This window comes from Brienomyrus brachyistius, chromosome 12, assembly GCF_023856365.1.
Source record: "Brienomyrus brachyistius isolate T26 chromosome 12, BBRACH_0.4, whole genome shotgun sequence".
In the NCBI taxonomy this organism is placed as follows: domain Eukaryota; kingdom Metazoa; phylum Chordata; class Actinopteri; order Osteoglossiformes; family Mormyridae; genus Brienomyrus; species Brienomyrus brachyistius.
In genome coordinates this window covers 12,670,265-12,689,435 of record NC_064544.1, presented here as the reverse complement: position 1 = coordinate 12,689,435, position 19,171 = coordinate 12,670,265, and the positions used below count along the sequence as shown (strand labels likewise).

Here is a 19,171-nt window from a genome sequence, read left to right as displayed (position 1 = left end):
GAAATTACATGGCGGGGGTGCTGTTCACAGTTAGGGACCCCTAACCTAATGCAGGGGTTGCCAAAGTAGGGGTGGCAAGATGAATTCCAGGCGATGTTTGTTATAATTTAAAAATGTGTAAAACTGTCATGGGGACCCCGCATGACACATATGCAGGCAAGAGAAAAGGGCAGCCACCCGCACTGTTAGCTGGGGGTTAGGGGCCTTGCTCCAGGGCCCATGGACAAGCAGTCATTCTATTAGAGAAACAGCATTTTATTTTTCCCATAATAATCCCATAATATATGGGAGGGGTGGTGTCTACTGTCATGCCCGGCTCGTCCGCTCCTCGTAGGTGCCACGCCCCCCGATTACCCACGTGTTCTTCCCTGATCGTCTCCATCTGTGTCTGCCTATTTTGATTAGTCATGTCTTATTTAAGTCCTGGTCTTACCTGTTTGCCCTGTCCGTCATTGATGTTACCTGATGTTCGTCGATGTCCGTGCTTCCTGGTTCCTGTTCCCCAATAAATCCCCAGTATTTCCCCGTACTCCGCCTGCTCGCCTGCTTTCTGCCCGCTTGCCTGCCCGTACGCCTTACCCGTATCCACGGATCGCGACATCTACGGTGTCCCGTACTACGCTCAGTTTCTGCACGACTGAGGTTACGTGGGCAGAGAGGAGGGACGCTCACGGCCGGGGAGCGACTCCTCCATGAACAGACGGCCGCAGTGGTGCATCTATAGCCGCAGGTGTGGTTTGTAGGACTGTCCACCGTCACGGCGCCCAGCCAGCTCATTGCAGCTCGCGGGAGGGTGGGGGGGGGTGAGAAGGCAGCCCGATTTCCACAGAGCGATAATTAGCCCCTCGCCTAATTAATCCCCGCAGAGCAACGACACACTCTGATGGCCTGTCGCTGCCCCTCACTCCAGCTGGCTGTCATTTAATAGACAGGGGGACAAAACACTGACCCCCCCCCAGGGCTGGACAGGAAGCAGGCACCGACAGCACTGCCTCATTATTTCATCCAAGTCGGGCGACGAATTTAACTTCCGCACCAAAGCTTGTCATTTTACTACCATCTTTATACTAGAACCAGATTTCATCTGTATTGACAAAACAAAACAGAAAACAGAACCCTGTGTTCTTTTATCTAGTTATGTGGCAGACCTGACTTCTGTACCAAACCTCATACTGTCACAGACATGATACACAGACCGGAAAAATCCAGTTCATGTAAATTCGGGCCGGAACTCTCCAATCACAGCTTCATCTAGCTGAGCACCCTGCTCTCAGCTACACGTGAAGTCATTTCCTGCTCCGCCGGTAATGGCGTATTTTCCTGGAAGATTTTAATCTCTGCAAGACTTCCTGAGCAGCTCGTCTACAGCAGAGGCTGCGTTTCCAAATCCAGTAGGAACCACCCCTCTTGTTAAAAAAAGAAAACACTGGCCTGTTTTGGAAAGGACTTCTGAATTGAAGAAAAGAACATGGGATGTTTATCCTTTTAGAGAAACCAGTTTGATTTTCCCAGCTAATATGTTCAAAAAAAATAAACAAAATTGCTTTTTAACGTTTTATTTGTTTTGGCAAAGCATAAAGCAAGCCATATAAATTAGCATATTAAATTAACAGACAAACGACTAGAAAGCATAAATCCTATCTTGATCAGATATTAGACTTCAAAGAATAACATACTAGGGTGGTTATAAGGAATTTTATACAACTGGTCTTGGAGAATTCCGAGCCGTGTGGGATACTGCGTTTCTTCTCGTGTTTACATCCCAGCTGTTACCGCGCTGACGCACAGGATGCTCCTCCACGCTAGTTTTTGCCCGGAGTTGCGTTTCCTTTGACGGTCTTCTTCAGGTGGTGATAATTGGGCAGGATCTTCATCAGAAAGTCCAGCTGGAGGGTCTGTGGCTGAAAGGCAACACAAGATGAAGAGTCAGTCTAATCTGGTATGGATGACTTGACTGCTCAGTCCAAGCACGGTGTGAAGCTTGCTGTCTCATGCAAATAGCACCCTTCAGAACACGGGCCTCATGAGAGACCCCAACCCCCCCCCCCCCCCCAGTGATCAGGACCCACCTGCGGTCTCTCCGTCTGCACACGCCGCATGCAGCCCGACCCGTAGATGACCGTGTTCTCTGGGATGAGCTCACACGTGTTCACCTGGCAGCAGGCACCGATGATGCAGCCGCTCGTCAGGATGACGTTCCGGCCGACCTCCGCTGCCGGGGGTCACAGGGAATTTCGGAACAAGAAACTCTATGAGGCCAAGCGTCTCTATTTGTTAAATCCCACTTCTATACACCCAAGTGATCACATTTACATGAAGTATAAACTGACAGTAGTTTTTGTAAAGCCTGTTCCCACAACCATCACTCATCTCTTACTGGTCACAGAATGGCAGCTCCGCCTCGAAACATTTGTAACAAATTTGACTCTGACAGCTCAATGTTTCTGATGCTTTACCTGTCTGTGTATGTCGCCTTCAACAAAAGCGTCTGCTAAATAAATAAATAAATCTATATGAATTATCCTTTACTAAAGACCAATGTCTACTCCTGAGTGACAGAAAAACCTATTAAATTTCACAATTCAGCGCCATAAGCACGAGTTCTTCTGCCCAGTCAGTCAGTCAGTCAGTCAGCCTGCCAGGGAGTCAGTCAGCCTGCCAGGGAGTCAGTCAGTCAGCCTGCCAGGGAGTCAGTCAGCCTGCCAGGGAGTCAGTCAGCCTGCCAGTCAGTCAGTCAGTCAGCCCGCCAGTCAGCCCGCCAGCCAGTCAGTCAGCCAGCCAGTCAGTCAGCCAGCCAGTCAGTCAGTCAGTCAGCCAGCCAGTCAGTCAGCCAGCCAGCCAGTCAGCCAGTCAGCCAGCCAGTCAGTCAGCCAGCCCGCCAGTCAGTCAGCCAGCCCGTCAGTCAGTCAGCCAGCCCGCCAGTCAGTCAGCCAGCCCGCCAGTCAGTCAGTCAGCCAGCCCGCCAGTCAGTCAGTCAGTCAGCCAGCCCGCCAGTCAGTCAGTCAGCCAGCCCGCCAGTCAGTCAGTCAGCCAGCCCGCCAGTCAGTCAGTCAGCCAGCCCGCCAGTCAGTCAGTCAGCCAGCCCGCCAGTCAGTCAGTCAGCCAGCCCGCCAGTCAGTCAGTCAGCCAGCCCGCCAGTCAGTCAGTCAGCCAGCCCGCCAGTCAGTCAGTCAGCCAGCCCGCCAGTCAGTCAGTCAGCCAGCCCGCCAGTCAGTCAGTCAGCCAGCCCGCCAGTCAGTCAGTCAGCCAGCCCGCCAGTCAGTCAGTCAGCCAGCCCGCCAGTCAGTCAGTCAGCCAGCCCGCCAGTCAGTCAGTCAGCCAGCCCGCCAGTCAGTCAGTCAGCCAGCCCGCCAGTCAGTCAGTCAGTCAGCCCGCCAGTCAGTCAGTCAGTCAGCCAGCCCGCCAGTCAGTCAGTCAGCCAGCCCGCCAGTCAGTCAGTCAGTCAGCCCGCCAGTCAGTCAGTCAGTCAGTCAGTCAGCCCGCCAGTCAGTCAGTCAGTCAGCCAGTCAGTCAGCCCGCCAGTCAGTCAGTCAGTCAGCCAGCCCGCCAGTCAGTCAGTCAGTCAGTCAGCCCGCCAGTCAGTCAGTCAGTCAGCCCGCCAGTCAGTCAGTCAGTCAGCCAGCCCGCCAGTCAGTCAGTCAGCCCATCAGTCAGTCAGTCAGTCAGCCAGCCAGTCAGTCAGTCAGCCCATCAGTCAGTCAGTCAGCCAGTCAGTCAGTCAGTCAGTCAGCCCGCCAGTCAGTCAGTCAGTCAGTCAGTCAGTCAGTCAGTCAGTCAGTCAGTCAGTCAGTCAGTCAGTCAGCCAGTCAGCCAGTCAGTCAGCCAGTCAGTCAGTCAGTCAGTCAGTCAGTCAGCCAGCCAGCCAGCCCGCCAGTCAGTCAGTCAGTCAGTCAGTCAGCCCGCCAGCCAGTCAGTCAGTCAGCCCATCAGTCAGTCAGTCAGCCCGCCAGTCAGTCAGTCAGTCAGCCCGCCAGTCAGTCAGTCAGTCAGCCCGCCAGTCAGTCAGTCAGTCAGCCCGCCAGTCAGTCAGTCAGTCAGCCCGCCAGTCAGTCAGTCAGTCAGCCCGCCAGTCAGTCAGTCAGTCAGCCCGCCAGTCAGTCAGTCAGTCAGCCCGCCAGTCAGTCAGTCAGTCCGCCAGTCAGTCAGTCAGTCAGTCAGTCAGTCAGCCAGCCAGCCCGCCAGTCAGTCAGTCAGTCAGTCAGCCAGCCCGCCAGTCAGTCCGTCAGCCCGTCAGTCAGTCAGACAGTAAGTCCGTCAGCCCATCAGTCAGTCAGACAGTAAGTCCGTCAGCCCATCAGTCAGTCAGACAGTAAGTCCGTCAGCCCATCAGTCAGTCAGACAGTAAGTCCGTCTGCCCATCAGTCAGTCATACACTACTGAGCTGCCATTTCCCTATGACTGTCTAAAAAAAGGTGACCAGCTGGCTTGGCTATTCAAACAGAAAGGGAAATGAATAGAAGAGTGACTCATCATTCAGGTTTACCGCACAAAAGTGACCTGAACTGGATAGCGCCATCCATGGGCCCTCCAGTCACGATCACCCACAAGAGTCACTGTGATTACTGTCAAAACACTTCTCACACACAAACCTCTCCCATAAAAAGCAACAGTCTTTCTATAAACCTGAAGCAATGCAGTAAACGGTCATCTTACCTTTGGACTCAATTACATTGTTGTCTCCAATCTTCAAAGCCTGAGACACTGGCAATGTCAGTTAAAGACTAAACTTTCCAGAGGCTTTTGAAATGAAATGGTAATACTTTATTGATCCCTATGTGGAAATTCTCTTTACGCCTCCCCCCAACTTGCTCTCTGTGGGTGAGAACAAGCTGGCCACAAAGGGCAGCTACCCACAGCAGCACCCAGGAAGCTGGGGGTTAGGGGCTGTGCTAAAGGACCCGCAGACATGCTGGGGCTGGGCTTGAATTGGCGATCTTCCGATCACAGGCACTGGTAGGGTATCTATAGCCTTCTATCAATGTTACACTGTGTTTCCCTCTCACTCTTTCCAACCACGTGACTTTAGCACCACCCCAGGCCATGCAAGGATACCGCAGCCGACCTCAAACACATTGTTTGTTCCAATGGTCATCGTCTTGGGCTCCACACCTTCTGTGTCGGGCATTATGTTTTCAGGATAGCTGGGAAAACACGAAAAGCCAGTCTCAGTAGGACCGGCCTTGCGACTCAGACGTCGGAAGGCGGCCGAAACAGGCTCACCCGTTGATGATGAGGGCCTGCTCTTCTATGAGGTTCCCTTCACCGATGATGATCGGTCCTGCTTCTGCGATAATGCGAGCTTTGGGGTGAACCACTGTCCTGGGGCCTGAAGGATTCAACCATAAGACAACGGCTTCATGTTTTTGTAGTAAGAAGTAGCCGCTAAACACTCCTAAACGTAACCTATTACACAACGGTGTCCATTCATCCATCCATTTCTTGAGTGCTTATCCAGGGTCACGGGGGAGCTTTACTCTTGTGTGGATGGGGTGCTATACACTGAACCGATGCAAACATCCCGATTCACCCTTAGGTCCCGGGGGTCTCCCACAAAATGACAGCAGCTCCCTGACACCCGCAAATGATGGGCAATGTCCCGGAAATCCGTCGGTCCGCTATTCAGCGGTGGTAAAATTAGCCAGCAAGAAGTTTTACCGCTGCAACCCCGCCCCAAATTTTACCACTGCTCTCTAGCCCCGGTCAGCAAATTTCCCCCCTGCGTCGGTAATATATATATACGGTATTACCGTAATACCAGCCACGCATCCCAGCACCCCCGCCCTACCGATGCCCATCATCTGCATCCCTGAAATCAATATCGCTGATACGGGATGTCTGCTAACGCCCGGCATGCATGCACACACACATACAAGCACACACTACTCGCAATGTAGGGACAACAATTCACCTAAATGCATGTGTGCGGATTACGGGGGAAACCCACGCAACACGGAGGGACCAAGCAACTTCACAGAGGGCAGGCTGCCCCCAGTAACAGCGACACCACGACCGTGTTTACAAACCAAAAAATAACGAGCTTTTCAAACAGGCTGAAGGAATCATGAGACGTCTTACCTATGGTGACATCTCCCTTTATCTCGCTTTCAACACACACTACGGCTCCTGCTGCAATTTTCGCACTTAAACAAGACAAAAAAAGGAATCGGACTTTAAATTCAAGCTCAAACACCACATATTACGCTGCCATGTCACACTGTTGAGACAAAATATAACTAAATTACTAAAATAATTCATTCACTGTAATGATAACACGACCGGCCTTTCAATTATGTTGAGCTTTTTTGGGTGTTGGCTGGTGTTTTCCTATCATTAAACCATATAGGTATAAACAAGCACATCATCATAACTAAATCACGTATCTGAAGTACATTTTAACATGTACAAGCATAAAAATAACATGCTTCATTATTGCAATACCTTTTTTGTGCCATTTGTTTTGCATTTGTGTCCGCCATCTTCAGCGAATCCTACCATCGGCAATCGATTAATACGCCAAACACAGGCCTTGAACGAATTGACGATATTTGATTACGTGAGTCTGAAAAGAGCGGCATTTGGAACGCAGAAAAACGCGGCTTTGCTGCCGCCTGCTGTATGATTTGTGTTATACCGGCCAAACTTTTCTATTTGCTTACGGTATTATTAAAAGCTTTTTACAGACCAGAAAATAGAATTGTAATAAAACACGAGACAAAGATAATAAACCGAAGGATGTACTTACTATAGTCATAATCATTGCTCTACTATAAAACCCTCCTGAAGCCAGCAGACCTCGTTTCACATTGGATTTTGGGTGCAGACCTACTTTGCATTGCTACCTACAGCGTACATCATAAAATTCTAATCCAAACCACCAGTGAATGACTCAGAACGTGCACTCCCCCAAATTCTACTTCAAAGTCGTCCACAACATCTACTAGTAAAGAAGTAATACAAAACTCTCGAAGGTAAGCAACTTATAATCTTAAACGCACGTGTAGGTTTGTATTAAAAACGGACTAAAGCCGCATAGTAACATAACAGACAAATGGCACACATCTAAATGTAGCGGCAGGGGGCAGGTTGGAACATTGAGTTGTGCATGATGTGGCTGCAGGGGGGTGGCACTTCAAGGTGGTGCACACACTGTAAGTCACTCTAATTGGTTGTTCCTCCTCTGTATGACATAAGCATGGGAAAACTCTCAGCCCAATTACCGGGATACGGTGGCAACAGCTGTCTACCAGTAATGCGAGTTGTTATGCTGACACCATGTGGCAAATGATTCTTGCATTTTGTCAGACATGGCACATCCATCACGATCATGCCGTGCTGAGCAACATCTGCTCCCTTGCTGCCGGATATGATCTTGTTATGTCTGTGTCACTCCTACACGGAAGGGAGATGTTTTGCAGTCAAGTAAAGAAAGTGAATTTGCTGGCCGTACAGCAACTTGTGTCATTGCTCCGAGCCAGAGCTGGTTAGCACAGGACAGGGGCGCAAAGTGCTTGGAGTCTTCTTTCATTCATTTAAAAGTTTGTCCTTGAATGCTATTTTCTCAAGGAGGGAACATGCTTTCCATATGCAACAGATACTTACGTCATCTGTGGTTAATTCAGAGATTCAGGGCTGCACGAATTTTGGTCTTCAAGAAGACACTTAGAAACTGGAGGACGTGCAAACTGCCACACACACACATACACATGCAGGTTTGTAATTATATCTTTGTGGGGACTCTCCATTCATTTATATGGTAAAAACTCTAATCCCAACATGACGACCTTAATCCATACCCAGCCCTAACCTTAACCATAAGTAACCAAACAAAATACAAGACTTTTGTTACTTTTTGTTTTTTGATTGCATTCACAGATCTTTGTGGGGACCTGAAAAATGCCCCCCATAAAGTCAAAATAACAGATTTTTATTACATTGTGAGGTACGTTTGGTCCCCACAATGTAATAAAACATAATTCACATGCACGCACACACACACACAGACACGCAGAGAAGGGCCAGGATTCATAACCCCATCCTTGGTACTGTGGGGTGGCAGTAATACCTACTGAGCCAGCATAAAATGTCCATGTTGGTTTTGTAATGGGAAATTTCCGTTCCGCAGTGTTCCAAGACTTTTTGGAGGGACACAAATTTCTCTCTTCTGTTAGTAACGCTTCACTGTAAACCACCTGTCGGTTGTACTATAGTAGGTTATTGTGCTGATTTTGCTCTGGACAAGCAATTTAAGTTTCTGCACAACTTTCAGGAACTGTGCTTGACCAAAGAACATGTCTCGGATGAAAATAAGTAATTCAGCCGTAACATTTTATTTGACAGGCAACAAATACTTAGTAATAACTAAGTTACTAATGAAGTACAAATCATGAACAAATATACTCTACTTGAGATAAAAGATGCATCACGATTCATTAATTATGAACAAACATGAGATCAGCATTTCACTTGTGTTATTCATGACTGGTTCCCTTAGTAGCTCCTTCAAAAGTTCACAAAGGTTTAAAGGATTAGCAGATATAGTAACAAATACAGCAGCTGCTTGAGATAAAACATCTCATGATTCATTAATGATGAATTAACATGAGATCAGTATGTAACTAAGGCTTAGTTCGTGGTTAATTAATACATAAGCAAGCAGCTATTTTGCTGACAGATGTTTACCAGGAACCAGCTAAATTCAATGTCAGGAAAATAATCTTAATAAATCATAATAAAAAATAACTAGAAAGATGGAGCTAATAAGAACCAAGTAGTTTTTTGAGGTGCTGTTTGTCTGCCTCAGGCTGGGTGATTCTGCCGACACCCCCCCACCCGTTTCTCAGCAGTCATTGCTCTGGACTAGAACGCAATGACCCGAATCCCCCAGTTCAGTCCTCATTATTAAAAAACAAGCTGGCTCGCTATTTCCAGGTTGGCTGCGTGACCCATCTTGGCTGCCAGGGCTTGTCGATCACAGCGTCGTGTTTTCGCAGCTGCTGGCTGCTGGGTCTGATTGGACGGCACGCGGAACGTTCCGGTGGTGACACTTAAATCGCTCACGGTGATGCGTCGCCGTTCGGCGTTCTGGAATTTCACATGCCGATATGGTTTCCAAGGCCGGTTACCTGAAGTCGCTTGCGGGAGACTCAGAGGGACCCCAGCTGTCGATGCCGTCACCCCCGCGCTGACCCCATTAGCCGGTGTTCCAGCTGCCGTGAGCGATCCGTCAGCATCTGCACTGCATTCTCTCTCGCTGCACCGCAGGGCTGTCTGCTCGGCTGGAATCTGTGGGTCTATTTCGGGGACGCTGTGATATGTAAGAGGTTAAACTGGACTTTTACGCGGCAGATATGTATCGATCTGACTGCGTGTGATGTTTCGCAGGCGGGAACCCATCGGAAGAAAACTGAAACGAACAACCAGGACATGGCTGTAGCCCAAAGCCTCATCGAAACTTGTGTCTTCTTGATAGGTCTCACTGGCTTAATCTTTGCAGTCTGGATGTCATATGGCCAGTGAAATTGCTTTGATAATTCATTGGTTCATATTGCTTGAGGGTCTGACTGAATGCTTGGGGCCCCAGGCAGGGATGGTACACCCTTCATCACCCCCCCCCACCCTCCCCGGTATGAAAAGGAAAACAAGATAAGCTTGACCCCACAATAAGGCCGAACGAGCAGCTCCAGGAACAGAAAAGCAGACATTTTGCCACACCGGGTAAATATAGCCTGTGATTAGCTATCTATTGTTCTCTCTTTTGTTATCTAAGATTGCGCTCTCGGTTTGGCATGTCGCGCCACATCCCGAAACTCACGGGGCCCCCGACAGATCTATTTAAGAGACGGTGCCCTTCTCCACGCAGCCCAGCGATCCGCACGCTCCCGCTCAGACTAGCGTCAGGATGTTCCCCATGGGCCGGGCGTCGCCCCGCTCCTTCTATGGTTTCTCCCAGTTTGTGTTGAGCAGTGGACCCCTGGGACAGCCGCTGGCCCGCAGGCACCGACCCAGCTACATGGAGGTGGAGGTTCTGGACCAACGCACAGAACGACCCATCTACGTCATCGACAAGGTAGGGTGGAGGCCCGCTGATTTTATTTAGGTCATAAACACGGTGCCCTAACTACTGCTCCCCCTACTGTAACACTAGAGTAGCCACAGGTGGTTCTGCTGTCAATGGTACTGTTTCTGAGGAGGGGGTGAAGGTAGTGATGGGGAGTGAGTCTCAAACCTGGAGGGGGGGTACCTACTGACTTCCTGCCTGTTAATTCCATGGCTCAAGTTTCATCACCTGTTTCTCAAAAGCTGTTCGGCGCATTCTAATGCTTCGGGGTTCATCCTCGGGATTCTGGCAGAGGGCAAACGCAGCACTTCTGCCGCAGCATCCATGCTAGTCACCCTTGAAGCTTCATTAAGGGAATTACGTTGTGGGTTTCATGACTGGCCGAGATTCAGTTTAATTACCGACAAATTACCGACAATTCATTACCGACAAATTTGGAACGTGTTTCAGGATTGTTTTACTGATTCCTGTATGTAGGGTTTTTTTTTTCCCCCAGAATTCTCTACTACTTCTATTTCTGTTTTTTTCTTTAGTATGGTGTTTCTCAAAGGGCAGATGCGTCTTCTAGAAGGACTCCGGGGAATTCAAGTTGCGTTACAAAGCTGCGCATAATTTTTGTGCTGATATACTTTTTTCATTGCCTCAGAAACCCTCGATCTTCAACGTCGCTGGTTTCCAAGGACGTGCTTGTCATGCTTATCTTAGCATTTTCTGATAGTGAGGTGTGAACTCTCGCTGCCCCTGGAAGCCACACACACACACACACACACACACACACCACAAAGCTCGGCCCCCTAATATGGGAGCACCATAGCTGGCTATGTGTACTGCTCCATAACCCTGCTTTCACACCATTTGTTTCTGGAAGAGGAACCTTTCCTTTGAGGTCCTCAGACCAACAGGCCAGCAGGGTGGCTTTGAGAGGCGCAAAATTATCAGATCTCCGTTCTGCACAAGTTCAGCCGGATGAGCAACTGAATAATGTGATGATATATATTGTCACTGCCTGATGAAAACCATGTATGTTCACTTCTTGACAATTTCTTTTGACATTTTACTATATATGGAAAACACCGATGTTCCTCTGTCTACTGATAGCGTTTGACATCTTAGTGACCGATGAAAAGATGTTTTTTGAAGTCATCTATATCACTGATATTTATGTTTGTATTAGTTAGCTTTTGTATTCATAACGATTGTTTGTGTGGATCATTTTATATCGCTAATTTTAATGACTTAAACTTGATAGCTTGATAACTAACTAGCATAAATGTTAATTGTGATTAGAAAGCAAGATTAGTTTGTGTCTTGTTGACATTGACCACATCAGGAGGACACTTTGAGCTACTTCAGGTTTCAAAATCTACTTTATTAAAACCGAAAGGCTCCTGTTCTCGGCTAAATAGTTCAGCTCTTCTTGTGCTTTGGCTGGTTTGTTTCCTTGATTGAGAGACTCATCCAGCTGTTTCTCATTAACATTAGTGACACGTGCGTGATTATAGGAGACTGACCAATCAGCACACAGCAAGAACTTGGTGCATAAGTGAATTCCGGGTCTTTTTAATTGAAATGGCAATTTACAAATCCTGACTTTTTATGACCTTTCTCTCTGTTCCCCCTACACTGACATATTTGCCTCACTGAGAACAATCCACTTAAGTTCATTTTAATTTTAAAACACATGGTTCCCCAACTCCAGTCCTGAGGGGGTCAGAATCCAGCACAGTTTGCAGATTTCCCTGCTCAAACACACCTGCTAAATCGGCTAATTAGCTAATTAAGGTGTGCATCGAGCAGGCGAATCTGCAATTTGTGTTGGATTCTAGCCCCCCAGGACCGGAAATGGGTAACCCCACATTAAACCATTTACTGACGGCTATGTTAAGCCAGGCTTCTATTTGTGCTGCTAAAAGTGTCTCATTATCTTGTTTTAGGTTTATTTTACAAAGTAGTTTCTGAGAAAATGTGATTTTTCATGGTGCTGTAGATACATGTTTTTTATCGGACAGTGGCAGTATGTGCATCTTCATGCGTAATGAGGCTGGGCTATGGAGATGGGACCTCATGGTGTCGCATCTTGACTGTGCCCTTCACAACCACTGTTATGAGTATTAGTAGAAGCAAAGGGGTCAGTTATGATTGCCTTGGTCCTGAGTGAAATCCCAGTGAATTCCCCCCTCAGACCACCACTGCCCCAAGGAAGCGTCCAGTGAGCAGGCGGTCAACTTGCAGATCAAAACGCTGAACTTTCGACATGATTAGCCAATGATTCTCAGCGACTGTGAGGTGCCAGACAGTCAGGTCCATCGCGGGTCAAATCGCCGGGCCATTACACACGATCAGCGGACAACTTCCATGGCAACGGCCGTGGGGGATGTAGTGAGGTCAGGGGTCAGAACAGAGAAGATAAGAATATAAATGAGTATTTGTTGTGGGTGGGAGGGAGTGTAAGTCGCATGCATGCCTGTGCTTCCATGTCTGGGACCGTGTGTTTCTGCACACGCAGAATGTGTATGAATGTGCGTGTATCTGTGCCCTTTGTCGGTTTGTGTGTGTGTTTGTGTGTAGAGGTAAAATCGAGAGACACTAAGTTTTGATTGGGTGTGTTTGTGCGGGTGTGTGTGTGTGGGGGGGGGTGTGCGTACGCAGTGGAGTCAGCGCTGTCCTGATAATTAATGTTTGCCTCTCTGCTGGACGGGGCTCGTGGGCCGTGGTGATTCATCAAGCACTTCGTTCCGGCATTTTCCGCAGAGCCATGGAGACATTTGCGACACAGGAGCAATGACAACAGGGAAGGGAAAAAAAAAAAACTAACAACCAAAAAAAAATAGAAATAAACAAATAGAGCATCTCGCTCTCTGCACAGCGGATTCTTACAAGCTGCGGTGCATGCTAACAGTGTTGTGATGTATAATGCTTAAGGTGTGTGGCGGGGGGCGGGGTGAGTGGGTGCTGTCCTTCCATTGGTCACCGTGATCTTTCATTGGCTTGTGGTTTCACTGGGGAATGCCCAGGAATTACATGTTTAGCTTTTAATATAATACATCATATTGTCTGTGGCTGAAGTGAGCCTGCGGTTCGTGTTCCTCCATTTATTGGAATAAAACCAGGTCCGGGAAGGTATCATGTCCCATGGAGAGAGGGAAATGAAATCTGAATCTCTTGTCTTACGACGACTTATTCTTCATTCTGGGAAGTCAATCAAATGGAGTTCAGCGTGTAGGTCTGCTCTGACCCTTATTACTTTTTAGTTGACAAAGCATTTGAAAAATGGTGCGTCTTGCATTGTATAAAAGCACCTTTTCAAACCCTTGTTCTGCTGAAGATCCCTTCAGAATACCTTCCTACGCTGAGACTTTGTGTCTTTTTCTCTTTGGGGCTTGAGAAAGAGTTCCTGTTTTCCCCAATATGAAAAAAGTGGTCCCACATCCCTTATGTATGAAGCAGAAAGCCTTCTGCTGCCAGGACGTTCTCCAGCTTACGGCGTACCGGGCCTCTTTTCGAGTCGGTCGTATCTGTATCCTGTCTGGCGGCGCATCTTTTGTTCGGGGTCCAGGATCATGCGAAAATGTGTGCATAATGGGGGTGATTAGCAAGCCAACTAGGCTAAGATTTAGGATAGGTGGAGGGTAGGAGCTCAGTGAAGGCCTGAAGGCCTGAATGTCGTTACCTTCAGACACTGAAAATATCATCTCTGGTGTCTAAAGGTCATATCATCCCAGCTCTCTGTTGGTAGCATCATCTCAGGTGTCTGGAGGTCATATCATCTCAAGTGTCTACTCATGCCTGTTTGTGTCAAGAGGCACCTGCCCCGATACGAGCTTCATCAATACACCCAATTCATGCCCGTCTGTCTGCCTCGCCAGTCAAAGGCTAGCATCTCCGCCTCCACTGTGCCTCAATGGTGCACCGCTGTGGGGAAGCCTCTAGCACGTACGTTTTCTCGCTCTGTGTCGGGAAGCTCAGAAGCCTGGGTCTCTATTCCCCGGCTCACAGGCACTGTGACACCCGCTGCTCAGTGCCTGCAGGTCTGTGGGTGAATCTGAGCAGGCTCCGCTCTCCTCCAAGCGTGTCTCTTCGCTTGATGAAGCTCTCAGCAAAGAGGCGAGTGATTGACAGCGCATATGTTGGGGGAGAACTGCGAGATCTAGGGTAATTATCCATTCTGAACTGAGGGGAAAAACACAGTAGGGGGAATATTATGAATCGAGTTGAAAAAAAGTTTGAAATGATAAATACGAGTAACCATCACAAGTACGTCAGCAACTTTGGTACATAAAATCTCAAACCATCCATCTTCCAGCTGCATATTCAGTATAGGGTTCTGTTGGTATCTGGAGCCTATTCAAAGCAGCACAGGACACTTGCATCAAAGAGAACATGCAGACCCCACACATACAGTGGGGGAGGGACTAAAGCCCCCATTCCTTGAGGCGTGAAGTGACAGTAATACCCACTAAGTCATAATTCCACCCTTCCTCTAACATTCCTTATGATACCAACATCGCCTTGCAAGACAAAGCCAAAAGTTAAGGTTCTGTGATGTAACTTTCTCATGAGACCAGCCCTATATCAGTCAAATGGGCAAATAATGACGGTCAGGCCTTATGTGTCCTAACCTCACGAGACCCTGAGACTATTTAAGAAACAACAGGACTTAATGAAGTGGCATGTATAGTATTAGAGATATGAGGAAAATCATAATATCCTTTTCACAGGACAAAAATGAATTGATGGGGCTCAGCAGGCTTGGGAGCTGGGAGGAAGGAAAAATGTGGCTTGTCTGTGGATCCTCAAGGACCAGGTTGGGAATCACTGTTCTAAAACGCTCGTGGGGGTTTTGCTTGCACAAAAATGTTCTGAACGAAAGGGCAGAATGGAAAATTATTGTTTCACAGAGATAACCAATCAGATTGTAGAGGAGGTAGGACCAAGATATCAGATTAGTTAGGCCTGCCTCCCCTAGTTGCTTGGACCTACCTCCTCTACAATCTGATTGGTTCAGATAAATAACCAATCATTTTTTTGTTCTGCCCTCAGTACATTTTTGTGTGAGTAAAACTCCCAAGAGCTTCGAAACCTTATCTACCACCGTCCGATGTCCTGAAAGGCAGCATTAGTCGGGTCAAAAGTCAGCCAGCCTTGTCTGTAGAAGCCTTTTATATTTATTAATTTCCCTCTAATACCGTCATCTTCCATGCACCATGGCAACACAACTGCAAGCGCAACTCTCCTGTTCATCCCATTACTGCCTAACGAGCCTGCGAACTGCAGCTTTCTTTCCCAATTAAGATACTTAATGTACAGATCGACCTAGCGCCTCCGCCCACAGGCCGTCGTTCCGGGTAACATGCGAGGGGGCGGCACACGTGACGGCGGCAGCTTATTAGCAGGTGCGAGGCTGTGGTGACGGAGATGCTATAGACCTGCTTTTCATCATCCCGTGCTTCCCATCGGATGTTTAATGACAGGGAAGCGCGGCTGAGCGCGCAGTGGCCAGGCGGCCATTGATAAATTCTGCTCGAAGGGTTACTGCTTTGTGCTGATGGGCGTTTTCACCTCCCTCCATCAGCGTGACGGAGGATGACCAGCTATGGGGTGGAGGGGAGCTAAGCTCAGGTCACTGAACCAACAACCGTATGACCTTTTGTTCCAGGTAAACGGCAACGCTTCACTTAAGGCCATGTTTTCAGTAATTTATAAACACATTCATATTGCATTATAGTGCATTCATAAAGCATTATAACATGGCTATAAATATTTCTAAAAAGGCATAGCACATTATAGGCATTACGAATGGTTTATAAAGCTATCATATATAATGCACTATAGATACCATTATAAGGCATCATAATGGTCGGCATAAGCATTAAGTATGCTTTGTACTGCATTTATAAAGATATCTATAGTGTTAATAAATTACTAAAAACATGGCCATACAGTAAGTAAAGTGTTACTACAGTAACTTACATCTTGTTTATAATATAATAGCTAGAAAATAAAATAAAAACTCCGTAATTAATATGGACAGCATAGAAGATCTAGTCATCTTGCCTGTGTAATGGGAATGAGAGTCTTTATGAAGCTAACATCCTCCCATATTGCTTGAGTGAGCTGGCATGACATCCTATAGATAGCACTAGTTTATAATTGGACTGTGGGCCGTTGACCTCCCCCAATCCGTCAGCAGGGGGCGTCTACTAGCAGGGAACTATTAAAGGGTCTATGCTGACTTTTAGGGTGGAGTGGGAGCTGGGGGGGTGGTTCTGAGGTAGCGCTGACAGTGTTTAATTCCCCGTGTGGGAAAGTGAGCAGGTTCAGCCAGATGGTCGATATACACGGCGTCTTTCAGGCGCAGCCAATATTAACGCTTTCGCAAATTATTTTCAATTTTCATACAAATAAATAAATTAAATGCTGCCGACACGCTGCTGTCGCCCCACATGCACGTCTGCTGCTAAGTCCCGTTCTTCGTAAAATGGCCGGGGACGTAATATGTGGCGCGCAGATGTCGGAGTTACTTAGTGCCTCGTACCAGCGGCAGAATCGCGGCACGCGCCCTTCCTGGGGTCGGAGCCCTGCTGACATATGGCGACGCCAAGGCTTGTGGGTAGGGGGTCGAGCTATTGATCGCCTTCTTGGTGTGTGTTTTGGGGGTGGTGGGGGAGGCGGCTAGCATCTGCTCCCGCTAGCCGGAAAAACTGCGGTCGGATCCGTGACCCGAGGAGCTGCCCGGCAAGCTGCGATGGGTAAACATCTGAGACGGCAGTATCTCGGCGCCGTCTGGAAGGCTAAACACGGCGGCCGGCTGCAGAGGCCACAGCGGGATGCCGCGGGAGACGGTGCTGAGAGCGCTGGTACGTGACTCCGGCAGCACACCTCCGGCGGCGGCGGTTTGCATTCAGATGATGGTGACTCATTACCAGCAGCGGCGGCAGTGCGGAGATGCTTGGGTCTGGCTGAGATCGCACGGGCGTCACGCAGCGAGTGGGCTACATCCTCGCAGCTTCACCTGAAACCCCATAGCCTTGTTAGAGGAGCGTCGAAGACGCCCGTTCTGCCAGGCAAAGGCCAAGCGGGAGAGTATGACGGATGGACGGGTGGAGTCCCCAGCAGACCGGCTCAGGAGCGCCTCGATGGGGTGGGCCTCTGGGCCAATGGGGCAGCTTGCACCGGCGCCCCCTGCTGCCATGCTGATGTAGTGGGGCTGAACCGCTTGTGCTCTAACTGTGCTTTGTTACCACGCCCACTTGGCAATAGCGGTGCCATCTGTCTGGAGGCAGGAAATCAGATAAGGTTCACTGTGTCCCCCCCCCCCCCCCCCCCCACCCCAGGTGCAGAAGAGTAGGGGTGTCATTTAAATCCACATTGCTGTCCTGAAATATGAACAGTTTTTTTGCGACTCGGATTGCAGCACTATTTCATCTGCTAACGGTTCAGATTCAAATGATGCCCCACTGCTCTTATGGTGAAATAAGATGAGCTTTTCATAATCTGAATATCAAAGGGACTGTTTCTAGAAGGTTCTTGTGTGCTCAGCAGGGGTCTGCAAGTCCAATGAAGGACGACTCTGCCCTCTGACAGCAGTCTGTAGTAGGAAGAGACACTTTTTTTTTTTCCCTTTGCTGCCTGGGGCGCCAGATTGGACCAGCGGATGTGTTGCCGAGGCTCGAATCAGAACAAGCTGGGAAGTCACGCATCAATCTGCTCCAGCCACATGTCAATTAATGGAGATCGCCACCTCATTGTGCCTTGTTCCACTTTGCAGGTACATCCTTCATCGACTGTTCTGGATCTGAAAAACAGGTTCCACAAAGCACGTGAGTATTCACAATCAGGTAGCACTCACACACACACACACACACAAAACCGACAAAGGCCACAGATACACGAAACACACACTCATTCATATACATACTTACAGACACACACACGTGCACAGTCATTACATTATATATATATATATATATATATATATATATATATATATATATATATATATATATATATATATATATATATATATATATATATATATATATATATATATATACGAGCTCCACCCAGATAATGGGAAGTGGTATTATTATGTGCTGTCATTCAGGCCTCTTTCAAACTGAGGAAAACAAATAAACCAGTAAGAACCAGTGACTTCCACCAGTGGGTGATTGACAACGTGGGATAATCCCACTTACCCTGGATTTGGACTCCTCACTTCTTTCATTATCATTTTCATTAGCAGTTCAATCCTACATCGCGTCCCCAGAAAGTGATGCTTTCACTGCCCCAGTGTGATGCATGTCAATTTATGATGAATTCTAGGGCTGTTAGGAGCTAAACCAATTAGGTTGCCTCTTCTTTCTATATACTCACAAATAAGTTGGGTGAATATATCTGTGAATTCAGAATGACAGTTTAGGAATCTTTATTTTCCTTCGTAATGACGGCGTCACAGAACATGAGACCAAAACCCGAATAGAACTTTCAGTCAGGCGGCTGAGCGGTTTATACCACAATGTCCACCAGGTGGCAGTGCAACATCGTTCCCAGAAGCCGCTCCGGCCGGTTCGTTTTTCGCCCCGAAAAACACAGAGAATCCAATTACAAAAGTGTGAAAATTCCTCTGGCCGGGACGGGTAACGGGACCACATGACACCAGAATCAGGCAGGGGGATAGCAGTTTATTTGGGAGGGGGCTCGCCTTTACAGGAAGTATGGACCAGGAGGGGGATGGACACACCGGGGGACATAAACACTAAAAATAAAGGCACCATCCTGGCGGACGAAACAAACTCGTGGTGTGGGAGTCGGGGACAAAGGAACCGAAAACTGGGACCGATTGTAATGTCGCCTGAGACTGTATTCCGGAATGTGTTCGAAAAAGGAAACAATGTATACGTGTGATTATCCGAGACTGGTGGACAGGTGAAATGGATCAGTGCCAGCAAGGTCACTTCACTGTCCCTCAGGATGTGGCTGGGGGCCATTCCCCACCCCCACGTCACAAAAAGCACAATGGCTAACACAAATTATAAAAAGCAGACCGGAGTGAATAGCTGCTTTTGACGAGGTCTGAATGAACCATGTCAAGTTTTTCTGCGATCTCTTCTCATC

The 19,171-nt window shown here is 48.1% G+C and overlaps 2 protein-coding genes across 4 annotated transcripts in view; one reads left to right on the top strand and one right to left on the bottom strand.

Moving 5' to 3' along the window:
• Positions 1-1,540: 1,540 nt before the first annotated feature.
• dctn6 (dynactin subunit 6) lies at positions 1,541-6,531 on the bottom strand. Of its 2 annotated transcripts, none has more exons than XM_048971560.1 (7): positions 6,439-6,531; positions 6,076-6,140; positions 5,221-5,326; positions 5,053-5,141; positions 4,654-4,701; positions 2,070-2,212; positions 1,541-1,901 (listed from the first exon to the last, which is right to left on the bottom strand). In XM_048971560.1, the coding sequence occupies exons 1-7, from the start codon at positions 6,474-6,476 to the stop codon at positions 1,803-1,805; spliced, it is 588 nt and encodes a 195-aa protein (XP_048827517.1). In that variant the 5' UTR covers positions 6,477-6,531; the 3' UTR covers positions 1,541-1,802. The 2 variants fall into 2 exon arrangements, with proteins under 2 accessions (XP_048827517.1, XP_048827518.1); XM_048971561.1 differs by having other exon boundaries at positions 6,076-6,143; positions 6,441-6,511.
• A 2,484-nt stretch (positions 6,532-9,015) lies between these two features.
• The window catches only part of LOC125705075 (trans-2,3-enoyl-CoA reductase-like), a 31,263-nt gene continuing 21,107 nt past the window's right edge, over positions 9,016-19,171 (top strand). The window contains exons 1-3 of one of the 2 annotated variants that reach the window (XM_048971416.1): positions 9,016-9,714; positions 9,860-10,066; positions 17,826-17,877. In XM_048971416.1, coding sequence (XP_048827373.1) covers positions 9,899-10,066; positions 17,826-17,877 — 220 coding nt within the window. In that variant the 5' untranslated portion in view covers positions 9,016-9,714; positions 9,860-9,898. Of the gene's footprint in view, positions 9,715-9,767; positions 10,067-17,825; positions 17,878-19,171 lie in introns of those variants that run through there. The other variant, XM_048971417.1, reaches the window with a different exon arrangement.